This window comes from Oryzias latipes, chromosome 16 (assembly GCF_053564925.1).
Source record: "Oryzias latipes strain Hd-rR chromosome 16, Olatipes_Hd-rR_3.1".
NCBI classification, from domain to species: Eukaryota; Metazoa; Chordata; class Actinopteri; order Beloniformes; family Adrianichthyidae; genus Oryzias; species Oryzias latipes.
Genome location: NC_136252.1, coordinates 5,066,027 through 5,085,681, shown reverse-complemented (window position 1 = coordinate 5,085,681; position 19,655 = coordinate 5,066,027). Strand labels below are relative to the sequence as shown.

General features: G+C 38.9%; 1 protein-coding gene across 1 annotated transcript in view; it reads right to left on the bottom strand.

The window, feature by feature from the left end:
* trhra (thyrotropin-releasing hormone receptor a) overlaps positions 1 to 6,873 on the bottom strand; it is a 36,267-nt gene extending 29,394 nt beyond the window's left edge. The window contains 1 exon segment of the mRNA NM_001204790.1: positions 6,028 to 6,873. Within this exon segment, the coding sequence (NP_001191719.1) occupies positions 6,028 to 6,837 (810 nt within the window). The 5' untranslated portion in view covers positions 6,838 to 6,873.
* Positions 6,874 to 19,655: the final 12,782 nt, after the last annotated feature.

Below are 19,655 nucleotides of genomic sequence, written 5' to 3'. Positions count from 1 at the left end.
GTCCAAACTTATAACGATATAAAAAGAAACAAAAACACCATCTAACCCCCCATTACCTGTTTTCAAGAACAGTGTAGATGAGGACAATATGTGTTCAGCATTAAAAAAAAATCACAGCAGAAGGTGTGAATACATTTAATTTAAGTGGCAGAAAAGGTTAATTTGCCAATTAATGTACTTGATTTAAGTCTGTATAATTAAACAAAGAAAAACAGATTGAACGCTTTGATTTGAATCATCTTAACCCTTGTGCTATCCTAGGCACTCTAACATTGGGAGTGAGGTCATCTGGACCCTACAGTGATTAGTTATCTTCACTGGTGTCCATGGATTGCATGAAATCCTCTTCACCTTTATCCACCTTTGTCATGGTAGGGAGAACACGTCACTGGAAGGATCGGGTCATCGGGGCCCCATAGGATAGCTCAAGGGTTAGGCAGGCTTGTGTGGTGATGCTTTCACAAGGTCATCCATAATTTCATTGCAGTTTTGGCACAATTGACATTTTCTTCTAAAGAATCAGTGCAGGAGAGAAGGTAAAGAGACATGTATCAAAACCCAAGAGGGCAGTAAATTAGACATACTTTTATTATTTCCAGCTCAAGTATTCACAGTTTAACAGACAGATGCTGTAGGCTGAAAAATAGGAGTGGGGGGGGGGGGGGGGGGCTAAATAAGAACTAAATTATCAATTATTAAATTCACAAAGAAGACATGTAGTACCATTTCATTTCCCATTTCCCGTTTCTGTCAAGGAGGATCTGTCAGCACTCCATTACTGTCAATCTTCTGCAGACAGACCGATACAGATGAATTTACTTTTACACCAAGTCCACTGCCATCAACCATCAATCTCACACCATTCTGGCTTTTATCTCTCTGCCATCCCATCAGGTCTGTGGAAATGTATTCTTCCTGTCAAAAGTGAGACCCGCATACGCCCTATTTCTCCTTTGTCTACAGAAAATGCACTCAGACAGGAGAACTTACTCCAGTACATCAAGTAAAATGTTGACTACTCTACCAGGAAATATTGTTTTTTAAGAGCCAATACCAAACAGTAAACAGAACTTTCAAATTATTCACCTGTTTTGCCTAAATGTCTAAATCTAATAACAGGTGGGCAGGTTACCTTTTTTAAGTTTGTTGGAAAAGAAAAAATACTGTATGGTTACATAGGGGAAAAAATTGTAGCCAGAATGGTTTTCAAAATAATGCATGTTAGATATTTCATGCACTTACATAATTAAAGCTGATTTATTTAAAGTCTATAGGCTTGTTGTAAAAAAAAAAAGTCAAAACTAAATAATGATGTGCATTAAGAGAATACAATTTGGGATTTGACAATAATGTATGAAGGGATTTCGTGTAGCCTCATTAGTAATTAGGCACCGTAACATTTGGATGGTTTAGTTTGGTATTGGCAATGTGAATAACCACTGGCACTGGTTATTCACAGAGACTTCTGAGAAATTTATAGGGCACTCAATTTTGGAATTGTAGATTCGGACAGCACTACAAAATGGTTAACGCTGACTCTCGAACATGGGAAAAGACTCAATAGCTTTCAGTGAATTTAAGATTATAGATTGTTACATAAATGTTTAAGTGAAACTTATCATTAGAATGACAGACTGTCAATTTATTTTCAAGTGCATAAATCTACAAAATCAGCAAGGGATCAAATACTTATTTCCTCCACTGTATGTTCAAACAAAAGAAAACATGGAGAATATATTTATCATGGACTGGCAGTCTTCATGATTAAAAACTCAAATTCACACAATAGCTGAAACAAGCTGGACACCCAACGAAGCAGTAGGAGACTTAAATGTAGTCTTGTTCTGAACCTTGATTTTTTGACAGAGATATAGGCAGTAAAGCAATATACCAAACTTCTTCTAGATATTTGAAGTTTCACAGCAGAGTAGTTTTTCTCCCAATGTTAAAATGGACATCATTTTAGCGTTCATGCTTTTGTTTGAGACAGTTTTTGTGATGGAAGGGTTACACAGGAATTCATCATTCCTTTTTTCTGCAAAATCGATTTTAAGTCCTCCCACTGAGCAGAGAATGTGTTTCTAAATTTGAATTTAGAATGCCTATGTAACAAAACATAAACTTATTGAGTTGTTAGATGTATTATAATGTTAATTATCACAAAAAGAAACCCCAAAGTGGTATTTTTGATCCATTCATGCATTTCTAAGCATTCCTCTAAGAACCTGCACTATAAGCACCAGCCCCTCCCAATCCACGAAATAGAGTGGGTTCTCACATTCATACATATATAAATGAGGAACAGCCCCTTCCAAGAAGAGTCTACGTTGCCAGGACCACCCCCCGGCTAACACAAACAACCACTTTTGCCGCAGAAGCTGGCAGTGATCGGCTAAACTCTTTCCTTTTATGGACAGTATGCACATCCATCTTTGCAAAAGTTCAGAGGGTGTGGGCAAAACGCGGACAATCTGCCAAAAGACGGTGCCTCAGAGATCAAGTTTTCTGACTTTCGGGTAGGAGAGTGAGTGGCATGGTGCCTCTGGCAGTCTCTCCTCCCCTTCCCCTCTAAGAAGATCCTTCTCCAGCATTCGTTGACCCTTATGGTGCTTAGCCTGGCCTCTAGTTTTGTCTTTATGCTCTCTATGCTCATACCTTATGCTTACCTCGCTTCTCTGCCTCATCTACAGGACAGATTACCACGAGTGTCTACCTGGGTCTTACCTCCTCAAGAGCAGTCTGATCGTCATCCACGATCCAAGCCTCCAGCCAAGCCACTACTCCAAGCCAAACCAAGGCTCCAAGGCACTACTCCCGCCAGAATCGTCACGTTGTCAAAGATCCTCCAAAAACATACAAACCCTCTGATCCTCATCCAGGAATATAAATCCCTTTATTCGCCATCTTACTCTCCTGTGTTTCCTTCCGGGTTCCAGCATCTGGGTCTGCTTCGCCTAGCGAATCATGACTGTGAGCTCGCAAAAATAACTAATATTTCATTAAAAATCGTTCTTTAGTGGGCTAAAGGTAATATGTTATCACATGTATGCATGTAATCATTAATCTTTAAATTTCTTTTGTTCGCTCATGTCTGACAAGGAAAAACAAAATAAAATGTTTCTAGCACAAAGACGGAAAAGGGTCTGAGATGAATTACCTTCTTTAAAAAGAGTTTTGACTTTTTAAGGTTGACTTGGTTGGAGACAGAAGCTACATCAATTAAGCTCATTTGATAAATACACCAAAGATTAGTTGGAAAAGTGGGAAATCTCAGCTCATCCCATGTTAAATCCAAACAAGTGAACCCATGTCAGCCCGTTTGAAAATGTGGATTTTGGTTGACTTGAAAAGAACTCCGGTGCAACTTTCTAGAATAATCATGATGTGTTTCTCAAGCCAGGGTTCATTCAAAGAATCCCATGCTGACATGAAGAACTTTTCCAACCAGCTAGACAGTCTTTTTAGACGTTATTTACCTTTGCTTGCTTCATTGTGAAGTAGCATAAACTCACTCACAGTTTGACTTAACAGCACACAACATACTCTGCAGAAGTACTTATGATGTGTTTTAACCTCAGAAGAAAAGCAAATTATTCGCTCTCACTCATGCACCGTCTCTGAGGATGGGCCCCTCCATCACAGCGTCTTTGTTCCTGCATGCAGCCAGGCCATACCTGAGCTCATTTCTCATGACGGCTTTATCTCAAAGAACTCAAAAAGAGCAAAAAGCAAAGATAGCAGCAAAGGTTTATTGAGGAAAACATGTACATGCACTCATCTAGAGGGTTACAGCAACAAAGATAACACAATGCATACAATAAGCCAAACTGTAGCCCTTCGTTGCTCTGATTCTAGTTCATTATTCTCACGCCTTTAAGGATGAAGAGGTCCTTGTTAATGATGCAGAAAGATGTGATGCAGGTTAAACACCCCCTCTAAAGTCCCTACAGCAGCTAAAAGGCAGGAAGCGTTGTGCTGCTTGTGTCCACAATGAACCTTAAACTCTCAAAAACATGCAACTGTAGGTCCAACTGACTGGAGTAAAAAGAAACTGCCCAAAGCTTATTTGTGTTGGGGTTAAGGGTTTTAATCATCCAACAAAACATGGAGCTCCCTGAGGCAACCCCACCTCCTGTCATTCCAGGGAGGCGTCCTGCTTAATCTGATAACCAAACGTCCCCTGTCACGATCTACCTGAGAGCACATGTTGTGTTTCTGTTTTAACCTTCACAGCATTCAGGCTTATGTTAAGCCTGTTTTTAGAATAGAATCGAATAGAATAGAATAGAATCGAATAGAATAAAATAGGTCTTTAATAATCCCTAAGGAAATTTAAAAATAAAACACACACTTACTTAAAGGCCCTCAATTGTGTTTTTGGAAGCAATTTCCTGATGACGGAGAACACATAGTAACAAAATTAAGCTTAAAATTACATTTGAGTATTTTTTATTCAAATGGTTGTGAATCAGGAGCAGACAAAAATTTAAAAAAAGCATATTCGTGACATAGAGAATTTGCTGGGTGGGCCACAAGCGCCCTGCTTCTCTCCATTCTGATGCGTCCGCTTGAAAACAACTAGATCCACTTTATTTTCCTTATCTGAGCTTGAATCTGGCTAAAAACTGTACGCCTGGATTGCTCCGATATTTTGTTGCATATTAAGTTGGGGGTGTGAGGGGCAGTAAGCAACGGGTAGAGCATGTAAACATAGCTCATTTATGGGTGATGGAAAGCAGGTTGCCCTCATCTCTGACGTGAATCTCTAATGAACCCCTTGCTGCTATGCAGAAACTAAAACCTACACAATGACACAGGTTTTACACAAGGAACACTTTGAAAATAAGACAAAAGATATTCAGAGGTACCCAGTTAAATTCATGGCTTGTTATTGTGTGTGTGTGTCCTGAATAGCTGAAGTCATATCACTTGTGTCACTTGTTCCTCCATGTTCATGCTCTACTAAACTCATGACATTGTCTGTAGTGCTGGAAATCCTGCAGTGAATATGAAGCGATGAGTTGCCATAAGAAGTATCCACAATAATTGCAGGGTAAAACATTAATATATCAACAATTCTACAATAAAAGTTCGTATCGTCTCTATCAAACATATGGATTCCTCCATTTTTTTCGTTTTGCTGACTGTGCAGCCCTCATCCTTTAATGTGAATGCTGGACTTTTGCAGGTTGTGTAACATCCCCCTGTCTAACTCTGCTCTGTCTACCATTATTCAATCCTCATTCTGTCCTGTTGAGACAGACGAGGAGAATTACTGAACTCTAAGGTCTGTCAGGTCAGGTGTGTCTCGTTACCACTGAGCTTGATTCATGATTGTTTTGCTCTCTGAGAGCTGCTGCTAGATCTCTGCAAACTTCACAAAGTTGTATAAGACTTAATGGATTTGTTTTCTGTTTGGACTTCTGGTCCCACTGAACTTTTTGAATAGGGGACACTTTTCAACTTTTGATCCTTTTTTAACCATAGCTGAATAAAAATACATTTCCCAAAAAAAGGCTTTAAATATCGGTGAAATTTTACTTTTGAAATGTCATTAATCCTGAGCATATAAACCCCTTATTTATGTGACAGCTGCTGTATGTGTAAGTTAGCTTTAAGAATATTATTTTCACACTCTTGCTTGTTTCTGAGGAACAGCACGGATGCTTGTTTCCATTTAAATTACAAGTCCTGAACCAGTGATTGATGTGCTGATTATACACTACGCAATCTAAGCAAAAGCAAAGGTTTCAAAGTAGAAACATACTTTAAAGGATTTAAAAAAAAATATATATTACATTTTAAATTGATCTGAAAAACACGAGGGCCAAATGGTTTGTGCAAATCAATCCGTTTAGAATTCCTTATCATTTCATTCTGCTGGTGTTATTATTTGGGATCATAACCCAAATAGAAGCAATAAACTAAGTCCAAACTCAATTGTGGTTGTTTCTCTCCAGCTGGGTGTGAGATCAGATGTCCACACATCATTACACATATCAAGTGAACAAACAAACAGGGGCCCACCTGTCTGCGGGAGGAAGCCGTGGTGCTGCTGGAGGAGCTGGCGCTTATCATCCTTCCCGCCTGGCTCGCCTCCCTCTTCCACTTGTGGCTGCTGGCGCCCTTTGGATCGGCGGGCAGCGGGTTCAGGAAAAGTATCCGGGCGATCAGCCCGTACAGCACGGTGGCCAGCAGCAGCGGCAGCACGTAAAAGACGGTGAAGTCCGTGAAGTAGATGGGCAGGTAGTGGCTCCTGGACACCTTGTAGGCGCAGGTGAGCAGGACCACGTTGTCGTAGACTAATTTTTTGGTGTCGGACAGAAAGAGCCACATGACGCAGTAGACGGAGGTGAGCGCCCACACCAGCATGATGATCTTTTTCGCCCTGGACAGGGTGCACAGGAACTGCGCTTTGATGGGGTGGCAGATGGCAATGTAGCGCTCCACGGTGAAGGCTGTGATGGAGCAGGAGGACGCGTTGATCCCCAGGTACTGGAAGTAGGTGATCCCCAGGCAGCCCGCGTAACCGTACACCCACTGTCCGCGCAGCGCGTCGGTGATGTTGGGCAGCCCGGCGGCCGTCAGTACCATCAGGTCAGCTGCGGCCAGACTCACCAAGTAGCAGTTTGTGGGAGTCCGCATGTGTTTGGTGGTTAGGACCACCAATATGACCATCATGTTCCCCACGATCCCCACCCCGCATATGAGGGACACCAGCAGGACGCTGATCACCTTGTATTCGATGGAGTAGTCGTGCCAAACTCCCAGGGTCTGGTTGTCGAGCATCGACGTGTTATTTTCCAGGGTCATGTTGTCCATAGTGAGGTTCTCCATCACAGCTGGAGGCCGGAACTCTGTGCACCTTTCAGAAAACACTCAAGCATTCATCAACATCCTTGGAGCGCCTTCTTCTTCTCTCATTCTCTCCACGATCCTAACAAAGATGCTTTTCCTTTCCCCCAAGTCAAGCTTTTGGGTTTCCTGAGCCATCAAACTGTCAACTGCCCTCCTTCCAAATGGCAGAAAGAGATCGCTGGCTGAAGTTTGCAGACAAGAGGAGAGGATGGGCTGCAGGCGGCTCCGTGCTCTGGACTGCGCGCCTCCTTCAGAGCGCGTCCGCTGCTATCCAGCGCACAGCAGAGTCACGCTCTGACGCATTGGACACAATTCTCGTGCCCTGCCAGTGGATTTTCTGTGGGGAATTTGGTTAGATTTACTGTAAAAGCATGTTTTTATTGTTTTTTCCTTCCTATGGATGAGCTTCTGACGAAGAAACACATTTTATGCAGGAATCGTAACGAATTAATTTTATTCATTATGAATACTGCTCATCTCATGGAATGGAATATATATTAATGAATGCTAATTTACTTGCTTAATTCGCAGTATGGTCATCAGACATGATTCACTGATCCTGCATTTATGCATTGTTAATTATGGATTTCATAAAATGTACATTTTATCTCCAAAATGAGCTTCAGGCATTTGTCTTTACTGAAATGTAATGATTTAGAACGAAACACAAAAAAGTCAAATATCTATATATTTGTTTAAGATTATTTTTAAGAAAAAGGAGATATGTTTTTTTCTCTTAAAATTCATTTGTTATTTTTGATATTTTTTATTTTGTACATTTTTTGGGATGGTTTTAAGCTGTGTTTGCATTCTGCTTTGCCATGATCAGTTTAAAAGCAGAAAAGTAGAAAAAAAATAACTTGATAAACATATAGTTTTTAAATTGTTGTGAGAATAAATGGATTCAGAGCTCTATGAAACAGAAAACATGCTGTTTTGATTCCTTTATTGACAACTTTTATTGGGAAAGCCAAATGTATCACATTAAACATTGTTTCAGTTATTTTGGGATGCCAGTAAGTCAGACCCCCCATGATTGGTTTCATTCCCAACAACAACAACATACTCCTTAAGATAACATTAAGGAATACTGGTGCAATTTTTCACAACGATTTAGTGTGATAGCAATTTCAGAAACATGGTTCAATGCAGAGAAGGGAGTTGAAAACTTTAATTTGGAGGGTTATGAACTCAGATACTGTAATAGACTAAACAAAGGTGGTGGAGGAGTTGCTCTATATGTGGATAAAACTCTGCATTTCAGAGTAGTGACTAGCATGACAGCTGTTGTTGACAATATGCTTGAATGTTTAACAATCGAAATCCCTCAAGAAAATCAAAAAAATATAGTTGTCAGTTGTATTTAAAGAACACCTGGCTCAAATATGGATATGTTTACAGACTGGATGGAGAAAATGTTTGTGGATAAAAATAAGGTAATTTTTGTATGTGGGGATTTTAACATTGACCTTTTGAATCCTCATAAGATTAAAGCAGTTGAAGAATTTATTAATACCATACCAGACATTAATACCAACCAAGTAGGATAACTGCAAGTTGTCTAACATTAATAGATAATATATTCTCCAATGATATTGAAAATAAAACGGTTAATGGGTTGCTAATTAATGAAATCAGTGACCATCTTCCAGTTTTCCCAGTATATGACAGTAGATATGTTAACCACAGGTTGCATTTCTCAATGGGATACAGAAGAATTAAAACAGAAACCTCCATCAATGCATTTAAAGCTGAGCTACTTGAGCATAATTGGGATGTGATTTATCAAAAAGAAACTGTTGATGAGGCTTATGAGTATTTTTTGCTGATATTTGGTTCGTTGTATGATAAACATTTGTAATCCATTGTCCATGGATTACAAATGGATTGCAGAATGCATGTTAGAAAAAGAATACTCTTTATAAAAACTACTTAAAAAAAGAGAACAAAAGAGGCAGAAATTAAATGTAAAAAATACAAAAAGAAGTTAACGCAGATCATAAGAACATGCAAGAAGAAATATTATGGAAAACTTTTAGAGGAAAACAAAAGTAATATCAAAAAAACATGGGGCATACTCAATACTATTCTAAAAAGGGGTAACAAGGAAGACTCCTATCCAAAGTACTTTATTAGTAAGGATAAAGAAATAGATCAAAGGGAAGAGATTGCTAAAAGATTTAATGATTTTTTTGTAAACATTGGACCTGATTTAGAAAAACAAATCCCGGATCCAGGAACATTTGGAAAGGATGTGCAAATATTAATTGACAGAAATCCCAGTTCAATGGTTCTTAACCCAGTAACTGAAAATGAAATATTAAAGACCGTGAGAGGAATGAAGGGTAAACTCTCTACTGATGTTAATGGCATTGATATGGCTTTGGTGAAAACAATGATCAGTGGAATTCTGAAACCATTAGAATATATTTTTCATTTATCATTCTTAACAGGTTCATTTCCTAATCAAATGAAAATAGCAAAAGTTATACCATTGTACAAAACCGAGAACAAGCTTCACTTCACAAACTATAGGCCAGTTTCTATGTTAGCGCAGTTATCAAAGATACTGGAAAAAATGTTCATAACCAGATTAAACTCTTTCATTGAAAAGCACAAGATACTGGACGAAGGACAGTATGGGTTCAGGTCAAATCGATCAACATAACTGGCCCTGATGAATGTAATAGAAAATATTACAAATGCAATTGATAATAAAAAACATGTAATCTGGGTATTTATTGGTTTAAAAAAAGCTTTTGACACAATTAACCACGGTATGTTAATTAATGAATTGGAATGGTATGGCATTAGGGGGTTAGTCCTAGACTGGATCAGAAGCTATTTGAGCAACAGAAAGCAGTTTGTAAGGGTTGAAGGTGCTTGTTCCCAATGTTTGGACATTGTTTGTGGTGTCCCTCAGGGGTCGGTTCTGGGACCAATATTGTTTATTTTATATATAAATGATTTATTTAAGGTTTCTAACAGATTGCGGATAGTTTTATTTGCTGACGATACAAATGTGTTTTGTGATGGGGATGATCTGCAGCAACTCATAGAAATTGTTAAGAAGGAGATGGAAAAACTGAAGCTGTGGTTTGATGTAAATAAACTTTCACTAAATTTAAGTAAAACAAAAATGATGTTATTTGGTCACCATAAGGGTAAAAATATTAACATTGACATGCACAGAAATGGGGTGAAACTTGAAAGAATTTATGAAAATAAATTTCTTGGGGTCATAATTGATGACAAACTAACCTGGAAAGCACATATTAGCTACTTACAAACTAAACTATCCAGAAATATTTCTGTTTTGAATGAAGCTAAACTGGTTCTGGACCACAAATAACTCCACATCTTATACTGTACATTGGTTTTACCATATTTTTCTTATTGTGTAGAGGTTTGGGGGAACAACTAAACAACGTTACATTCACTTTCAGTACTTCAGAAGAGAGCAATACGAATCATACACAAAGTCAATTATCTTGAGCAAACAAATAAATTATTCATACAATCAAAATTACTCAAATTTTACGATCTAGTAAACAATTTATTACCGACGAATATCCAAAGGTTGTTTATTAAAAGAGAGGAAAAATACAATTTTAGGGAAAGCACGTACAAATAAAAAGAGATTTCGTTTTTCAGTTTGTGGCGTGAAGTTGTGGAACAGAACCAGTAAATGCTTGAAACAATGTCCAAACATAAAAGAATTTAAGTATAAATACAGAAATATGATCATGGACAAATATGTGAAATAACAAAAAAATACAGAAAGTCAATATTTATAAATCTGCATACTTTGAGAATACGTTTTGTTATTCTTTTGCATGTTTTTTGGAAATGAGAATTACATGTGCAGCTGTAACCGAATATACACTTGGGTAGGGCACTGGACTTTGATGGTGGGAGTACTGGATTTAGTTGGGAAAGAAAGCACTTAAGGTAAAGGGGGTGAGAGTTTATAAGATTTTTCTTCTCACTCCCTTTTGGACTTGTGTTTATATAATTTTGTCTTGTCTTGTTTTATATAATTTTCTTGTTTTTTTTTCTAATTTTTGTCTCGTGTTTGTCTTTTTTTATTTTACACTTGTTTTCACTTGTCCAAACTAAAAAGGTTACTACTACTACTAAGATCACAACATAAAATGTCTCTTCTGCCATTCATGCCTTCAAAAACAAAGGTTAAAAAAAACATATATGTATATATATATATATATATATATATATATGTATATATATATATATATATATATATATATATATATATATATATATAGTTGTTTGTTTACTGTTGTTTTTTTGTCATTTAAATAAAAATAGTAATTTTTTTATAGTAAACACACCTCAAACTAATACTAAAACTCGCTGCGCTCTAAGGTTCCTTCATTTGACGTTTGATCCTAATACAATCTTACGTGAGTCTGTGTTTTAAAGAAATCTTAGGAGCAAATATAACTTTGGAAGTTATAGTTATAGCATGTTATAGCATGGCATTTCTGGCTAGGGATGTTTTACCTTTGTTCCCAGATTTTATCAGTCCCCTCTGACTAAAAGGAGTCTCCATCATTCATCAGCACCTTTAGAGCTGGGTGTTTGGTGTTTGTCTGGGGACTCACCTATCAGTCATTGGTCAGCGGGTTGTTTACCTGTGGGGCCATCATGTAAAACATCACAGTCACACGATTCTTGGTGCTTGAGGTGCAGAAGCCCATGGAACGGGTGTCAGGGCTGGACCGTCTGTGACTAGAAGGTGGTTATTGTCAGGACATTGTGTTTTGAATTTGAATGTTTTGAATCTTCTCTTTTATTTTTACCAGGTACCATATTTTCTGCACTATGCGGCACACCAGATTACATCTTGTTTGCAACACGTAAAAAACAGACTGATGCCACTAAAACAAACATTACTGTGACTACATTAACTTCAAACCTCATTTGTAACACACAAAAACACCCACAGTCTCACAAACATAAATGTTAACTGCGTTCGCATATTTACGATAGCACCCAACCTTGTTTGGAACTTGCGAAGATATACAGACTTACATTTTGACAGAGCACGAAATATCTCTCAAAATTACTTCAACATTAGGGAATGCAACCAGAATGAATCCAAATACAAACTGCTCTGGCAGGCTTTTGCTTTTTAAGTGCACCTAATGGTGCGGAAAATTCAGTATGTGATTTCTTCCAGAAGTGGATGTGATGAGTCCTGTCAAACCTACAGTCTATAGAGGTTATTTGATTGCAGTTTGCTTGCTTTGCTGTCACAACATGGTGAGTTCATGACTGAATCCTTTTAGAACTTGTGGGTGTTAAAGCGTCTAAACCAGGGGTTTAGACAACCTTTTTTACTCAAAGAGCCATTTGGGACCGCCCCTAATAAAAAAGAAAGCTCCCGGAGCCACAACCCATTTTGACATCATTATATATATTATGCATGTATATATTATTCAAAGGTGCTTATTACGTCGATCGCGATCTACCGGTCGATCTTCAATGACATGAGTGTAGATCGCGGGCCAGAAAAGATTTTTAAAAAAAGTACTTCTATAAAATCCACCAGCCAATCAAAATCCTCACTGAGAAGTACGGGACTTGATTGACATGGAGATTGGCCAATCGGAGATCGTCTGAAGCATACGTCGCTGCAAATGCACATTATGTTCTTTAAAAGATGATGCTGCGGCCGCGTGTGGGAGGAGCTACTGGTTCTGGTCTGATCGCTGCATGGAGCGATGTGTTCATCAATGCATGGTAGACACTGAGAATGTGGAGAGATCAGGTTTATTATTTTGAAGAGTTCTACTTGGTAATCATGTTTCCATGTTTGGGTTTATAAAATCATCCCAGAGAAAGTCTCTGCTTACACTCCTGCAGGGAAAGCTGCGTCTGAATCTGACGCCCGTGTTTGCATCTCTCTGACAGAGTTTGAAGCCAAAGCCCCTCCTCCGCCTCTCTACCTGCTTTTCCTCTCTACCTGTTCACCTGTTCATATCCTCTGCAGCTGAGAGTTGTTTCCCCCGCGCTCCTCAGTGTGTCCCACAGAGAGCGCTAAATACGATAGTCAGGTCGCTCCAGCGCAGCACAAGGATGAAAGAGCCGGACGCAGGTTATAGCGAGGATAGAGCGGGTTGAGCAAATGAATGGAAGAAGGCGGTCCGCTGAAGAAATATTCAATATTGTACACATTTTATTTTTAGTCTGAACTATCTTTTATCTAGAAAAATCTTTTGTTTTATCAGTCCAGTATGAAAAAAAAACATCATCAAAATCTGTTTTGGGCGGTTTTTGGCTGGGTCTGGCGGTTTTCAGATGACTTTTCGGCTGGAAACCAGTGACTCTATCTGGCAACGCTGGCGCGAACTCTCAGTCTGTCATCAGTGTCTGCCCCGCAGCACGTCAAGTTCCCGGCAAAAGATCGGAGTGTTTATTGAAGCCGCCCAGCTTGCCTCTCCCAGCTATCAGCGCCCGATAAATACGAGCTCATTACGAAGCTGTTTTTTTACGTGGCTCGTGCTTCGTGCGGAGCTAGCAGCGCCTTTGAAATGCCATGAAAAATGAAAAACTAAAATAAAATTTAATTATTATAAAATACTCATTATTTTCCAAAGTCACAGGGAGCCACAACAGATGGATGAAAGAGCCACATGTGGCTCCGGAGCCATGGGTTGCCGACCCCTGGTCTAAACCATGCTATTCATACACCTTTTATAGTAGACAATGTCCATGTATATGATACCTTTAGCACTCGAAAGAACAATTTTCTTTAAATTGAATATAAATTATTTTCCTGAGCTCTTTTCTAACCCGAAAGTAAGACGACTCGATCTCTGAGGCCCTGCCTTTCGCTTCATGTGGGCGCCGCCCATTTCATGATGTTAGCCTAGAGTCGGCCTCAGCAGAGTGTCTGGTTTTTAGAAGAAAACTCAGAACAGATCAAAATAAAGCTTTGGGGGTTCTTCTCATGAGGAATGAACATTCTAATACACCTAAAAGCTCAAAAATGGATTTTTGGATGGTATAGGACCTTTAACCCTTGTGCTATCCTATGGGGTCAAGTTGACCATTAACGTGTTCTCCCTACCATGACAAAGGTGGATAAAGGTGGAGAGGATTTCTTGTAATCCATGGACACCAGTGAAGATCACAAATCATTGAAGAAAAAAGGTTCAGAGCACTGTCTAGTGGGTCTAGATGACCCAACTCCCAACGTTAAAGTGCCTAGGATAGCACAAGGGTTGAAACTAATGTCTAGCAGAACCAGAATTGACAAGAAAACATCTAACTTTAATTCATGATGAGTAATAATTTTTTTGTTGTCTTTAAGTTGATTTCTTTGCTAAGTTATGAATGTATCCTACTTATATGTTATCTGTGCAGTCACATAAAGAACATGGAAGTATGAAGAAATGCCTCTAAAAAAGTCACAAACAGTACAAAATACTGCCTTTCCGGTTGAAAAATAAAACGTTTTTCTACTTTGACCCACGCTTACTTCCATGATATTCTGCTTATCCTGGTTCTGGCCACAGGTTCTGCAGTCTAAGCAATGATACCCAGTAAGGGAAGTATATTTTTGCAAACTTTCCAGGAAAAAAGCTAAAATGACCCTGATAAAATAGAAAAAAGGATTCAACTTTGCCAGCAAATGTGAGGAGCTGCTCGGTTCCTAAAGTAAGAAGTATAAAATCATTTTCCTGTATTATTGATTTCCATCAGTCAATATGGAATTATTCAAGTTTTTGTTACTCATGGTCAAATTGTTGTTATATTCAGGGTTTCACTTCACTCTTACATCAGTTTATCCCATAGATCTCAGGTTTAGATTTTAATTTATGTCTGTTTTCATATCTATGAATGAATTTATCAGGATAAAGTTTAATTATTGGAAACTCAGATTCTTTTTACGGATGTGTTGAAAAATGGTTCATTTATCAAAACTCGAAATCCACACAGAGGAACCCTAGTGGTCAAAATCCCTAAAGTACAGGAAAACAAACCTTGGCACAACTGCAAACAGTATTATCTACCAAACATATTTATGAGTCCTATTTATTCTCTGGAATGTCAATATACAATACACTAAATGTTTATGAGCATCACTTTTCAAGTCACAAATCATTTTTGGTAATGACAATATTGTTTGATCAGAGCGTATTTCTCCACACATCCCTTTACCTTTATGTCCATCCATTCATTAAGAACAAGTGCTTTTCAAGACAAAAAGTTCAATTCCATCTTCCGTTTACCTGCAGCCAGCTTTGGAAATGGGCATCATTAGCAAACAAGAGCGGACATGCTGTAGCTTTCAACACAGTCGTCATGTTAAAATGACTTTACCAACCCATTCTCAGTCCCAGGGGGACCATATCAAAGTGAGTGAAATAGCTGTGTAGGAGCTGTGCACATGGTTCAACAAGGCCACTTCCTTTCTCATGGTAAACTCCACCAACAGACGGAGACAATTGTGTTATATGTCTGCAGGAAATACCTTAAGCTTCCTGTTAGAGTATCACTGCTTCAAAGGGAAGTTTAGCTTAGAACAAACAGAAGGACCCCCAACCAAACCATTACACCACCCTTTTGCTCTTGACCTATTTCTTTGTTTACTCTCATTTATTTTTCTTTGGTATTGTTTCCAACTTCCTTTATGCATCTTTTAAATTGCTTTAGTTTTGAATTTATCAGCTGCCAGCTTCGTTTGCCACATTCCAGTGTTCCTTTACTGTCATGACTGTTAATGTTGGAATAAAAGTTGCACCGACTAGCCATCAGCAGCTGATGAAAAGATCTGGGGCCTCATTTATAAAACTTTGCGTAGGATTTGCGTCAGAAATGGCGTACGGATGAAACATAGGACGTGCGTACGCAAAGAAATATTCGGATTTATAAAACCGTGCGCACGCACATCCTACGCATCTTTCCCTTAATAAATCACAACCGATTCTAAATGCAGCGCAGCTTTTTGCGGCTTCATGACACGGACATATTTGTCCATAAATAGTCCGTGAAACGCCCACAAATGAATATTCATTGATTGCGGAACCATGGCAATCACAGAGAGGAAATGAAAAAAACGTAACTTCACTCAATGTGAAGTAGAAGTTATCGTTGGCGAGGTGGAAAAGAGGAGAAAAGTGTTGTTTGGAGGGCACAGTGTGGCCTTACTAATGCCAAAAAGGCACGTGAGCGGCAGACGCCGTAAATGCTGTAGCCTCACAACCATTCGAGGTTTGAGGCTACAGCGCTCCATCGGGGGGGGACACACCGGAGCGCCAGATGCACCGGGTGACACGCGTGGTTCCTCCGAGTGCTCCTCTGCCCAAAAGCCAGCAGAAGTCCAACAGGACGGCTGGAGGAAGTCAAAACCGGCTCATAAGCCACTCGTCCTCGTTTGCCAGCAAGTCTTCTTGCTGTCTAAAGATGCGTTCACTCCGAATTCTTCCATTTGCCACATCTTCTAAGAGCGCAAGATCAGCCATTGTGCGTCATTACGCATTGTGATGGGGCATTTTATTTCCATCCATTTTATTACATCTGACAAGCTACAGATGTCGGTAATAATCGACATGGAAATGGGAAATTGATCAGCGCAAATGTAATTTCTTGTTGCTTTCTGAATGGTTGAGACATACGCCATACATTGTTTTATCAAAAATAAAACAAACTAAAGGCATATGCATGAATACCACAATTCCATAGCTTATGAAGAAATGTTTTAATATGAAAACAACTTTCCCCAGTGGATAATTAGTACATCTGTCCGTCCGTCCGCACGCCCACACCTATACCTGCTCCGCCAGACGGACACACTGACGAGAATATCAGTTTTGTACATTATTTCGTTCTGTTAACTATATTATTTATGAGAATGAATTGCACAACATGCCAATATTGCAGAACATATTTCACTTTTCTTTCTGCAAATAAGTGTTCATTTGAATTTCTGTTGTAATTTTCGTTTGATTTTTTTTGTTTGTTTCACTGCTGATCGATCAAACGGGTGTTCGTGTAGCTGTTAATTGTAAGACTTGCTTTGTGAAGTCTTCATGTTATTTATGAGAGGCAGGATTGTCATTTTCACTTTCACTTTCACGTGTTTCTTCCATCTGCCGACGGTGTCGCCGTTTCTCATTTCATCCGTTTTTGTGCTTACGCCTGGGTCAGAGCTTGCGTGAAGGACCGCACATTTTCCCGTCAAGTTTGCTTTTTATAAATCTCAACTATTGCGTAGAGAGTGGCGTACGCCTTCTTTTGTGCGTACGCAACGTTTATAAATGAGGCCCCTGATCTTTTTTACACCTAAAATGTGTAGCTGATGTGTGCTGCTGTCAAAGTGAGGGGAGGAAGCTAAAGCTGTTCTCTGTGAAGCACACACCGACAAACCCTTCAAAGTGGAGAAAAATAAACCGCATCCATTGCTTCCTGGTATGAATATACGTTGAGGGCAAGAAATTCCTCGTCTACACATTTAAAGTCAAAATTTCACCTTCTGATTGTCCTAACAAAATGAAGAAGTAGGGTTTAGCCTTAGACAGAGTAAACACATTAGCAGTCGCCTGCTCCTGTATGACCGTTAATATGATATCAATTATGACAAAAGAAAAACTTTCTCTCAGAAGGAGCCATTACCTAAGAGACCTTCCAGCACCTTGAATGCCGACCTGACACAATTCCCAGGTGCCCGCAGGACCATTTGCACCTCCAATCATGTGACCTGAACATCCCTCTGGATGGGTGGATAGGTGATAGACATACACTTAAATGCTTCTTCGGGTGCTGACTCACCAGCATTTATTTAGAAGGCTCTTGAGTGAGAGATAAAATATTCAGAATCTGATTTTTTTTTAAAGAAAGGCTTCCTTCATCTGCTGTGAAAGAACTGCTAAAGTAAAATACATTTTTTCCTTAATTATAGGTAATTAAAAGGTGCTAAATTATTCACATGAAATATTATACCCTAAATACATAATTAAATTACCTGGTGTGTCTGTATTATGTTTTCAAATAAAGAAAACGTTGCCTTGACTCAAAGAAAAAAACAAACGTTTCTGCCAAGGTCTTAAAATCATCCTGAAATGTCAAAACACACTGAGAGCAATGAAATTAATGACCTATAATTATCTATTAGCTACTGCTTGATGTCTTTGAAGCAGTGTAAAAGGTCTGATGATTCTTTAAAGGAGCGATAGAGATGAGTGCCATCAGTGTCTACATGAAAGGAGATCCTGATGAAGCTGTTAATGATCACTCCTGCTGGAAGATTCTACACACATATGAAGACATTTGATCTCACTTGAAACCCAAGAAATGATAAAAAATCAATGAACCCATAAATCATCCTACACATGTCTTGTTAAATCCTACATGCACATTGGCATTTTATTAAAGTTCCACTCCAGCTATATTTTTATCCATTGTACAATTGTTCCTAGTGGTTTTAAATGATGATTTTGCAGTTTTTTGGCAAAAAAAAACAAACAAACAAAAAAAACAACCTGTGTGATTTTCTAGGACATAGTTTCTACAGAGCGGAAGAAGTTCATTAGAAATTCGCCTCTAGGTTGGTGGTGGGACTGTTGGTGCAGAACTAAGGCCACACTGATATCCCGACCCATCATTATTGGAATAAAGAAATGCTCGTAATTGCTGTTTCAATCCTAACTTCTTTTTTATACGTCCTCCATCATGGGAAAAATTCTACAACATGTAGAAAAGACCAAAAACACAATTTTTAATTTAAGCATCAAGAAAAATTAATCTGTATTTATTTGTTGTCTTTCTTTATGAGCTGTATGAGAACTCATAAGATGCACTTCTTCCTCATTATCTGGAGGAAGGAGCCGTCTCAGTCCTGACCATGGATGACTTTTCCTTATACTAAACTTCAGCTGCCAAACCATGGAACAACAAACTGAGACATGCACACTCACACTTGGATGGTTCATAATGACCATTTCCACTATCCACTGGTGTTTGGGGTCTAGCAGTACAGTAGATAAACAGACTGGTTGAGGTTTTAGGGGGTAGCTGGATGCAAGACTAGATTCGTGTAATAGCTGTTGCTCCACGTGCTCCAGTGATACAGAGGATGAAAATGGTAAAAACCTCAGCACACCAGGCTGTGGATCTATTTATTAATGTGTGAATAACCTTCTCAAGAGGGTGACACTGCAGAAAGTGTTGGGTGAGGATTATCCAGAAACTGTTCAAGTAAAATATAGGCCTTTGACATCATGTTATATCTTCATAAAATGTCTCAGTGATGCAATCCCAACTCGGTTCCCAGACAATTCTGGAATCCTTGTCTCCTCTATATGTGCTTCTCCATGACTTATCGCATGGTTCTAATTCAGTGTCACGTCTTTATTGACCCGTTTTCAGCTGTTATGCCACATCGTCAGAAAGCTAAATGAAGTTTTTAGTTCAGATAGGAGATTTTGACAGACAATCACCTCTAACTGCCAGCAGGTGGAGAGGTAAAAGTAAAACGGTTCATGCCAGGGAAGAGGATTTTTCAAATTGCTTCCCTGTAGAAACTGTGTGTCAGACACGGTTTAGCGGGTCCTTTTAAGTGAATATTGATTCGGCTCACTTCAGGTGGAGGTGAGATGGAAGATGGGCAGCTGGACGTGAAATTACAAAACACTGAATCTAACTATGTGTCAAAGTTTCTCTGCAGAACGTCTCAACAATGCTAAATTGGAGGGGTGCTCATTATCAAGCTAAGATAATTTGTCATCTCAGTTTTAGTATTTTGCTGTTATAGTTTTATTAGTAAAAGT